Consider the following 11,577-nt stretch of genomic DNA (forward strand, 5'->3'; position numbering starts at 1 on the left):
TCAATCAATCAAGCTGCATCTTCCACATTAAACAAGAAAAATAAAAATTAATCAACTAATAAAAATCACCAACAAAGCCAGATATCCAAAGAGTAGCATCATCCACTCTCCCCCAGGCATTTTGATATTTTATCTATATATGAATCCAAACCAAAATCAAAAATCATTTATGGCACCCCCTTAAGCAAAAATTGCTGATACTAAAGCCTCGTTTGACAGAGTTGTTGGTAGTAGAGCTTTCAGAAGTAGAATTTTTTAAAGTAGAGCTTTTATAAAAAGCTATTTGCTGTTTGGTAACTATATTTCTAAAGTGTTGTAAAACTTTAATATGTGTTTAGTAAATAAATTGAAAAAGTAATTTTAGTACGACAAAATGATCATAAAAGATATTGTATGGTATTATACAAAAACTCTACCAAATGGGGCCTAAATAAGAGGCATGAATTGATAGCAGGATGGTATTGATTATTTCTTTGAAAAGCTAGTCCTGTTGTATTTATTATTCCTTTGAGAGCTATTCTTTAATTGTATGAATAATTGAATGGGCCCCCTCCCTTGTGACCTGTTCCAAGACCTGCTAGCCTCAATGCTACGAGAAGTGGCTGCGAGAGCAGGGGTCTAAAACAGGCAAAAAGATTCAAGCACAAGAAACAGTAACTGCGGCAGCGGCAGCAAATCGCCAACTTTAGCATCAAAACCCCACCACCACTTGTCATGGCCTCATCCACGTTACCAACTCCCACAAAACGCCTTTGAGCTATTACGGGGCCTGAGGATGCAACAGCTAGCTAAAACCTACTAAAGCTAGCTGGAACGGGGGGTCTGCCAAAAAGATGGAACAACAGCCTTATCACGCGTATGTAGAAAACCTTCTCCTCCTATGACTCCACACATTAATGGATTGCTCTATATGTTCAGACATGGCAGCACTCACGGCCGGCTTCATGCTACCTTTCCTTCTCCTTTTTCCCTTGTCTTCTCTACATTCCAATGAGCAATTTGGAGCTTAATATGCTGATGGTTCTAGTTTTGGACTAATGGTTGGAACTTTTGGGGAAATTGTCAAGAGGCTACCAAGAACTTTCTTTCATTCTAGATAGCCAGAAATTAAAACTTACAAGGGTGGGTATTCATGGCGCTTGCCACATGAGGTTGCATGAGATCCACATCTGATTGCAAATAGACCAGTTTCCAAAAGATTGTGGGTTCCCAGATGACACAAAATCGAATGTCGTTGGAAAGCCCAATAATACTGATAGCTATAGCCACGAATAATAATGGAATAGTTCCATTTCCAGGCACGTAAGATTTAGAAGATACACATGTACATTTATAGGTAACGGAAATCGTGGCTATCGTCCAACCAGTCTAGTATGTCTTCGGCGCAAGAAATAACAGTAAACAACAATAAAATAAAATTTAAATATGCTATTCTACTAGTGTAGCAATGAAATGGTCTTATTGTCTAGTATTTAATGACCGCTATTTGAGTACCTAATAAACCGTGAGCATAAAAGCATATTAATCTTTTCTCAAGAAATACATCATTAGTTATAGACATTTAGTCTCGTGAAAATTATTGCAAGGAAAGAGTTTCTTGGAATAAATTCGAAGTCATTGAGGGACTGCGCAGAACTTACTTTACCACAATCAAACATCAAAAGACGATGAGTTAAAAGATATATAAAAAAAGACTTATCAGGGGCATATATAAGCTGCCGGTTTAGTCGCATAGCCTTTCCCTCAAAATATGAAAACCCCAAGCTTTTGTAGAATAATGGAATAGATTCATTTCCAGAAAACCGAGATGTAGAAGATACACACACGTACAGCATCTAAAGATACGGGTTTTACCTACTTTGGATTGCGGTGCATGCCGCGGTACTCCATCTCGTTTAGAAAAAACAAAGATTTCAGCCCCTCCCCTCGCATCCCGTCTTATTTTTAAAACCAGAAGACTTGGTGATGGAAGTCCAGTTTACAAGAGAGGAAAAAGGTGGAAAAGAGAACAAGTACGGAAAGGGTTAAGATTAAGACCTGACATGGACTTTGACCCCAAGTAGAGATGAGGAGGGTGGCACGATGGCCAACGTGAGTCCCACCCGTTCCTTTCCCTCCTCGAATTGCAAATGATCCCCTACTAAAATACCCTTCTCTCCGTGGTTTCCATTTCCACCCTTCTTCCCTCCGGGACAAGCCACCAAACCCGTAGCCCCGTCGTATCCCATCCGGGTCCGACCGGTCAAACAAAGGCTGGCCCCGTTCGCCCCTTCAAAGATAGAAAGCAAAAGACGAGGTTAGATAAGAAAAAAGAATTAAGACCGGGCTGGCTTGGGACAAAGCAATGTAGAAAGAGAGAAGGGATGGAGGGGATTGGATATATACGCGAGAGCAACAGATCGGATCAGCTCCCGCATCTTCGCTGTAGAGCTTTTCCCTCCTTTTGATGCCTTCCTCCCACTGCTTTTCCCCACTTCCAACATTCCCCTCCTCTCTCGCAAGCTACAAGGGGTACAAGTAGTAGTAAGTTTCGCTGCCTTCCTCTGCAAAAGTCTAGTCCTCCTCAGAGCCCTAAACAAATGAATACTGGAAAAGGAGAAAACAACATAACAAAAGGGTGGAGAGCAAAGTGAGCGGCCAACATACAGCAGTGGGTAATTTAAATCTGATTCAGCCATCCTCATGACCGTTGTCTGCATGTACATTTCTTATTACATAACCAATAACTTAAGAATCCTTCTTTTAAGGAAATAAAAATTCTAATCCCTCCCTATCTTAACATTAGGGGGCCAAAAAAAAAAAGAAGAAACAAAGCAGCAGGAAGAAAAGGAAAAAAAGAGGAAGAAAAAAAAATCTAAAATCCAATTCTCCTCACCAAATTGCATGTACAAGCCTTCCCCATGGCTGAGCTTCAAAATTCAGCCTTACCCGCCAGTTATAGCAACCTTGTAATTGCTTCCCCATGAGCAAAACATGTCCCCAATTCGTCAGCATTTTCAGCTCTCCCCTTCCTACCATGGAGCTGCAGATATATAAATATGCATCAATTGCCGATGGCTGCTGAGCGCACATAGAACATCCCTCAAATCACAGAAGTCCCTCCTCCATGGTTCTATCTAATTCGGTCTTTTTTTTCCTGAACATTTCTACTGTGGATGCTCAAATTTTGTCCTAGGTGTCTGTTCTGTTTATTTCCTTATCACTCGTCCTTCACAAAGATTTTACTTATGAAGTCTTGGAACCTTCTGGAGTAGAGCTTCGGATCCACTGCTGAGATGGAATTCGGATCCGCCTGCAATGACTTGTAGGCATGCTCCAGCTTCTTAGCGATATCATAATCCTGGAGGATGTCAATTATCCCAAAATAGAGGATCACATCATAGATTTCACCACTTTGGGTAGATGTCAACAACCCTCCTCCAATCAGAGGACATGGCTCGGATTCACTCCTCAGCACGTGCTCTGCTCTTGCCGGCATGTTTGCACCCAACCGAATCAATGGCTTCCTGAGCAAAGAGAAGTCATTTTGGAATATCCAATTAGAATGGGCGCAAGTGTAAATTAAAACTTTGAAACATGAGTAGCTGGTTCGTAATTAAAAATGATCAATAATCATTGTAATGAAAATAATTAAGAAATCATGTTATCTCCTTTGTAAAATGTTGGAGCAAACAGCTAGCGCCCAATCATGCCACACTCATCCTATGTTAGGCAAGCAGACGGCAATGAAGTTTAAACATCATTATGAGAACTGCATTATTTCACTTAGAATGAAGATGTGGGACCTGGTGAGGCAGCAAGGAGGCGACAAATTCAGAAGAGTTTTGCTGCTTCCTTTTACTATTTCTATAGGAACATAAGTAGACTGTCACTCATTGCTAGTTGATAGCGAATTTTAAGTTCTGCGACTTTAGAAGGGGGAATTAACAGAGTTTCAGCTAGCACAGTTTATGAAAGCAAGACAGAGCACGAAATCATCTGGCTTCAGTAAGAAGGTAGCAACAATGATCTTGAAAGTTACAAAACAAAATCCCAGAAGCAGAAGATTGCATAAACAATTGATTTTATCCATGAAATAAAGCAGACAGCGACTGCTAAAAGTAATCCACCATTTTCTCTTTTAGAAATAAGCCAGCGTAAGCAAAGGAACCTCTACGTCCAATAGCATATTCAGAAGTCAAGTTCAATAAAAGGATGCATTTAAACACTATTATTCTACTAGAACAAGAATAAAGCTTGACCACAAGATCCTCTTGCAACAGTCTGAGCTGGAAATATGAGGATTAGAACAAGTGAAATGTCATCTTGGTGTCATTATCATCCATCATCATACTAAGGATTATTGTGGTAACAAATCTAAAACCATAGAATCTAGAGGTTGTTTTCCTTTTTAATACTGATATAGTTGGACGTTTGGCTATTGCTTACAAAAACATGAATCCCATGAAACTTTATTAAATTTAAATAGGAATATCGAAATTAAACGGTAAGACATACCAGCCGTCCAGAATCCAATCCATATCCTGACAGCCTGACACTGAGAAGCGAAACTCGGACAATCTCCCTCCACCTCGAAATGATTCCCTCTCGCCAAAAAAATCTGATCAAGCAATGTTGTTTGTGTTAGGTCAAACGAGGATACCCCATCAGCTTCTTTCATGTCTAAAAACATGGTTATCAAAGCCATCAACTTACTTGGAGAAGCAATGTATGGAGATAGACCCATCTTAGAAGCTGAAACATCATCGCGGAAGTGAAGTCCCACCAAGAGACTATAATCCATAATCCTCTCTGCTTCCAAGAATTCACAGTCCCGCTTAATTTGTCTGAAGATGCATAGATGTTATCCCACAGCAGAACACAAAATGGTCAAGCCCACTTCAATACAGTCCAAGCATTTAGATAAGTGTACTTACAGAATAAATTCTTTAAACCAATGTCTTTGCAGGCGAAATACAAAATTGAGGTCAAGGTCCTTGAGGGTGGTCGTCTCATCAATCTCTGCTTCAGCCTTATCAGTTGTTCGACCATGGGATGAGCCTTTCAGGTCAAATCGCCTGTGGATACGATACTCTGAGCAGAACAGATTGCCCATTACAATGAAACGGACCTGTTTTCCACATATGAGCATTATAAACAATCCATGTAATGGTCACCTAATACAGGAAAGTCTAAAGAACAGCTAACATAACTATAGATTCTGTTTAACATTTGCATACCTTCTGCCCACCTATTGGCTTTACACAGTGCACACCATAGAACTTTGTGACTAGCGAGTTCTCATATCGACGAACATGTTCATAATAACTGGGTAACATCCTAATAAGTACCTGCACACAAAATGTGGAGCAAATGAAGGACCCAGCAACCCAATTCTAATCCATGTTGCATATTTGCCAGAATTAATGCATCCACACAGAACTAAATGAATTTCCAATACCAGTTTTACATTTGCAGAAAAATAAGCCTTGACACATTCTTAAATTCTGTTGTACATATTTGTAAGAAGAAGCCATACCAATTCATTTATCAGATCTGAATTGAAAGCAAGTAAACAAAACAAACAGGTTCTAACTTGTAGACCTAACAGGATTGGAAGCATTAAGCATTTTTCTATGGCAAAACAAATGTAGCTAATTTCCACATCAAGATTGCAATCTCATACTATTAAGCTACATCAAAAGTTATATTGCACCTATAGGTACCCATTTTACTAATTGCATTTATATTAATGGAAGCAATTAAGGATCTGCTTCAGGAGTCCTTATTTGACAATCTTCAAAACTAAGGGCATCTACAGTAATTCGACACGCAAAAAAAGTTGAGGTTCTATTTTTCATGAGGATTAAAAACATTTGATAAATGTACATATGAATATAGAAGCACCAAGAGTAACATACAGAATAAAGATTAGTCATCTGACCTTTACTTCAGATTTTTTCACTGTCTTGATCATGAATCTGTCATCCTGGGTCAGGTAGAAGAAACTCCCACTCTTCCCAGGCGAAGACAGTTCCCTCAATGCGTCATCCCCACAGATAGCGACCATATAATCAGCCGGATCCACAGAAAACAACTTTCTCAAGTGTCTGGAAGCCAGAATCCAAAAAAAAAAAAAAAATCATTTCATACATCAAGCAAAAAGCAAATCAAATGAATTGTAACAAAAACTCAATGAGATACAACTGATTTATTATACAGATTACGCCTATCAAATTGTCTCCAATATCGAGTGGATGAGATAAAGCTACCTGAAGACCATGGGGCAATAATCCTTCCACCGAAACTCGACAGACTGGTGGGGTGGAGTAATCTTGGATCCCTCGGGAGGAAACCTCGTCCAAAACTTCTCCCTTGGGTCGAAATCTGCTGGTCTGAGGTCTCTCATCTGCATCGAAGCTGGCTTCCCAACAGAGTATCTGAAACCCAAAATCAAATCATTATGAAAAAAAAAAACTCTTCCCCGATCCAATTACCACGAATGTCTGGTGGGCACTATTTCAGGGAAGAAGAGTCACCGCGTCATCTACCTGATGCCCAATTGAAGGTTTAACATGAGATCGTAGTTCTTGTGGCCTTTGGAAATCGTCTGCCCGGGCTTCTTCACATCCCCTGCAGTCAAGCTGCCCGGGCTCCGGCGCCGCTGACCGGCTCCGAGGTCCTCGCCGCCCGGCTCGAAGGAAGTCCCGTCCCTGTACAGCATCGACGCCTCGAGCGTGTCGATGATATCGCACGTGATGTCCCCAGCCTCGCCGTCCGACTCCCAGATGCAGATCCTGGGGAAGTTCTTCTCGGCGGTGGCGGCGCTCACCCTCCCCGGCGCTCCGTCCACCGACGACCTCTTCCTCGATGCCGGCAACAGTGCATCAGCCAGAGGCGAGAAGGGGCTCCTCCTCCCGCCGGCGATCTCCTTCCGTCCGCCGCCGGCGCCCGGGCAGTAGGTGCCATTAAGGGTCTTCGGCTCGCCCTTGCTCCAGCTGCCGACATAACAGCTACCGTCCGGCCAGGAGTAGACGCCGCTCCCCTTGGGGACACCGTTCTCCCACTGGCCGTCGTAGCGGTTGCCGTTGGCCCAAATGAGGACCCCGCGACCGGAGATGACCCCGTTCCGCCACTCCCCGACGTACTGGTTCCCGTTCCGCCACAAGTACCGGCCGTGCCCCTCCTGGAGGTTCCGCCGCCACGTCCCCTCGTAGTAGTCCCCGTTCGCGTACCACTTGCTCCCGTACCCGTGTTTCCGGTCTGCGATCCACGACCCCCGGTACGTGTCGCCCTCCGATCCGGTGAACGTCCCGAAGCCCTCCATCCGCCCGGACCGGAACTCGCCCTCGAAGGTCGCCCCAGACGGCCACGAGAACTTGCCCTTCCCGGCCGCCTTCCCCCGCCGCCACTCCCCCTCGTACATGCACCCGTCAGCCCAGAGATACTTCCCCTTCCCGTGCGGCTGGTTCCCGGCGAACCCTCCCTTGTACAGATCCCCGTTCGGCAGCACTTTCTCCACCACCGCCTCGGCTTCCCCCTCCCCTAGGCCGGTGGTCGGCGTCACCCGCCGCCCACCGCCCTGTGATCTGTTCCTCGGCTGGTGATGGTGGTGGTGGTGGTGGTGGTGGTGATGGTGCGCTACGGCCACGGTCGTGACCCTTGCCAGCGGCGCCGCCAGCAACGGCTTCTCCCTTTCCTCCCCCTCCTCCTCCTCGCTGCCGCCTCCTCCTCGTCTCTTGGTGGAGCTTGCGTCGCCCTCCGCGCCCAAGTGCCGCATTCTTCCGCCGCCGCTCTCGAGCCCTAATCTCCCTCGATCGGAGCCCGCATTTCTCCAGATCCCTCTCCGGGAGCTCGCTCGCACCCTTTCTCGCCTTCCAGAAAGAGGAAAAAAAAGGAAGCGAGACCACACCACAAGGGCCAGAGGACTATACCAGAAGATGAGGTGATGGAAAAGAGAAATCCTCTCTTAAAAGAAAAAAACGCTATAAAAAGAGAGCAAGGAGAGAAGAAGAGAGGAGAGAGAGAACCGGCCTTTTGCTTTGCGGTGTTGCGCTTTGCCCTTGGCCTAGGGAACGTTGCAGGGGATCTGGAGGATGCGGAAGGGTCATAAAAATAAAATAGTATTATTATTCTAAACCCCAAAGGACCTATTCTTCTTTGAAATACCGAAATTACCCTTGCAAAGCGGCTCCGGAATGCCGAACATGCCCTCGGGATCCAACTTTTGCCTCCCTGGGTCGTCGCGACGCGACGGGATGGCCAAAGACGGGATCCGCTTCCTCACCCGTGTTTATGTTTTTGGAGCTAAATCGAAAATCGAACCGGTTTAACCAGATTTTTTTAATTAAAATCAAAATAAATTATTTATAAAAATTATTTTAAAATTGATAAAAAAATTTGGCCAATTGCCTTTTTAATTCACCAAATGCATATTCAATAAATTAGGCTTGGCGAACGTATTGCCTTATGAGCAAAGCATGTTTGCAGAAAAGTAAATGGAGCTGTAAACTGAATGGCTTTCTTCATGGTAAATCATTCATATAGCATTTTTTGAACCAATAAGATGGAATTATCTCGAACATTTTGAAATGTATTGTATTTTAATTTTTTATATATATTTTTATACTATAATTGTATAAGTTATTCTTTTTAGGCTAATAAATAAATTAGACTAAATCTAAATATAAAAATTTTATTTTATATAAAATCAATATTTAATAGAGCTGCAGATGTATAGATAAAACAAAATTTAAATATGAAAAATTTATTTTATATTAAAAAAAAGAATCGGGTCAGTTTCAATCAGTTTTCTGAAAATTTAAACTAAAATAGAATCAAATTTTTACGGCTCAAACTTTTTCAAACCGAAATCAAATTAATTTTTTTAAAAAAAAATTGATACAAATCAAACTAAAAGGAATCGATTTGGATGGCATTTGCGACCTGTTTTTGTCCGCACCCCTACCAAATCTTCCTCTCGTCGTCGCGAGTTTCCTAAATTGCCATCGCGCCGGGTGCGGTCCCATTGCCACCGCTTCGTGCCCCCGGGACCCACCGCTTTGCCATTACAGCAGCGCCAACTAAACGTGCGATGTCAAGTCCCGTCGCGGCCCAACCCTTGTCCCAAACGGATAACATACCATCCTACCCCGCAATTCTCCCGTGCCGTATGGGTTTGGGAGAGTTTGGTTGACTGACTGGGGGCCGTGAGGAAACTAGGGCTAAGCTATTCTTCGTAACGGCAACGGTAATGTGGGAAGGTCCTATGTTTGGTGAACTCCCTTTTTTTCTTTTTCTTTTTAATTAAAAACAGGCCGCTTTGAGTATACATATACCCAATAAAATTAAAAAAAATAAATTTTAAAATATTTTCAACAATTTTTTCTCTTTAGTTCATAAAATATTTTTTAAAAAATAGGCTATATAAAAAACCATCCAATCTACGTTCTTAAATATTACCACTCATCATAGCCCAAATACTTATGTTTGACAGATTTTAAAAAAATTTTGAGAAGAATAATTAGGAAACCGGGAGATCTGGTGTTGGACTTAGATTTTGTTGTTAGAGGATTAGGTGAGGATTATTGTTGCTATTATTGGGTAGATGCGGCAATTTCGGGTCCGTAGGAATTTTTCTCATCAATATATATTTTCCATTACGGGGTCAATTATAATTAGGTAGTGTATGCATATCATTGCTCCGGGCCTCGTTAGGGTGGCCAATTATTATTTTTGATATCTAAGGATATTTTGAGATGAGTGGCAAGTTGGGAACAGCCGAGCTGGACCGTTCTCCATGACGACAATAATTAAGGACTTGGAATTTTGGATTAGACTGCATGATTACCGACATAATGTAATAACCATCCCCTTTGACTCCAAATGCGTATCTTGGTAGCTATAAAAGTGAAGGGATATATAGTTGTAAAAATCCGTACCAGAATAATGATGTAGTTACTGTTAGGATTGTGTTTTATGGACAAATAGTGGGGTAAATTGCATTATATTGTAAAACAATAAATATACGCTGCAAAAAAAAGTTGAAATGCAGCAACTTATGTCGTGCTAGGCTTTGGAGCCCTCCCCATTTAATTTCAGACGCAATCATCCCTGGTTGGACACCGGACGGGAAACCATGCATGTTTTGGTGGGGAAGTGATCTTGTCCGGGGTCCACCTGCATAAATTGTTGCATGTTAGAAACAGGGCATTAAAACTTGCCTCCTCCTTCGAGTATGGAATTCATGACGACGACAATCCAATGCTCCTGTCGACAGTCTGGGTTATATAAAGCTCAAAGCTTGCATGTACACTGCGTGTGGTCAGTTAAAGACCGATTGAAATGCTTGGCGGACTCTGCGGGCTCATACTGTAGGAAGATTCGGCAACAATTATTGATAGCGATTATTAGCTGAATCCAATAAAGTAAAGTTGGTATAGACGACTTTCACTCTCTGGTTGGAGATATTCGGGTTATGGCCTGCGATAGATTGGCCTTCTACGCGAAGTATATATATCGTGAGACCAATAGAACAATGGATTTGGTGGCTTTATGTATAACCAACCACTCCGAAGATACTATTTGGCTAAGGGAGAGAGAAAGTTGTTCAGTGCTCTTCGGGAAGAGAGAGTTGGTCTGTATCATACATTCGTCTTAGTAAAAAAAAGGGCATACTATTTTATGAATCAATTTTTTTTGTTGTCGAAATCCAACATCTAATTATTGTAATACGAGTGGATGGAGTTGAACTCTTCATAGTTGACATCTCTACTACATTTTCAGAGAGTGATTAGTTTGCGGCTGGAATCGTAATAGATTGAAATGAAAATCGGAATGGTTATATCCTCCAACATATTTGGTTTGACCGTATTTATAGCTAGAGTTTTTAGGCCAGGGTCTTAGGCGACCACCTCAGTCGCCTAAGGGTTGAGCCGGCCCTGAGATGAGGGTCGACACTTTGTGGGATCGGCCCCTCATGTGGTAAAAGACCATACCATACAAAATAAAATTCGGCAGCAATTTTCAAAAAAAAAAAAAAGTTATATGTCGACATGGAGTAGTTATATGGTGAATATTACTATTCGTTGGCATGGGCCCTCACCCAATCTACATGGAACATCATGCTAGCACGACACTTTGTCATAGTGTCAAAATTGTTGTCCAAATCTTTCACCAGCATTCACCTCTCGTGAGCAAAGAAAACTACTTACGTTGATCAATGGTATCAGATCATGCAACTTTTCGTTCTTGGCAACATTTTCTCATCAATTTATCTTCACATTTCTATCTGGTATAAAATTCAAGGTAAATGTATGTATATATGTATCTATGTATGTCCACGTGTACTTATATACATGCAAATACTATAGATAAACAATTTCAATGAGGAAGGTGAAGATAAATGCATATGTGTAAAGTATTTTGGTGGAGGTAACAGGAGTACTAAACAAAGCAAGGAGGGACTATTAAAATAATATACGATTTCATAGTGTAATATTTGGATGTTTTGGGATACTATGATTAGCTAGCAAATAGATACGTCCATGTATTCAACAACTAGGATCATAGAAAAAAAAGATAGATAAATAAATCATT

The 11,577-nt window shown here is 42.0% G+C and overlaps 1 protein-coding gene across 1 annotated transcript; it reads right to left on the reverse strand.

The window, feature by feature from the left end:
• Nucleotides 1-2,630: 2,630 nt before the first annotated feature.
• Nucleotides 2,631-8,086, reverse strand: LOC103701845 (phosphatidylinositol 4-phosphate 5-kinase 2-like). The gene is made up of 8 exons (XM_008784050.4): nucleotides 6,531-8,086; nucleotides 6,252-6,419; nucleotides 5,924-6,089; nucleotides 5,220-5,330; nucleotides 4,917-5,110; nucleotides 4,696-4,826; nucleotides 4,498-4,600; nucleotides 2,631-3,506 (listed from the first exon to the last, which is right to left on the reverse strand). Exons 1-8 carry the CDS (start codon nucleotides 7,757-7,759, stop codon nucleotides 3,200-3,202), a joined length of 2,409 nt encoding a protein of 802 aa, XP_008782272.2. The 5' UTR covers nucleotides 7,760-8,086; the 3' UTR covers nucleotides 2,631-3,199.
• Nucleotides 8,087-11,577: the final 3,491 nt, after the last annotated feature.

This window comes from Phoenix dactylifera, chromosome 9, assembly GCF_009389715.1.
Source record: "Phoenix dactylifera cultivar Barhee BC4 chromosome 9, palm_55x_up_171113_PBpolish2nd_filt_p, whole genome shotgun sequence".
In the NCBI taxonomy this organism is placed as follows: Eukaryota; Viridiplantae; Streptophyta; class Magnoliopsida; order Arecales; family Arecaceae; genus Phoenix; species Phoenix dactylifera.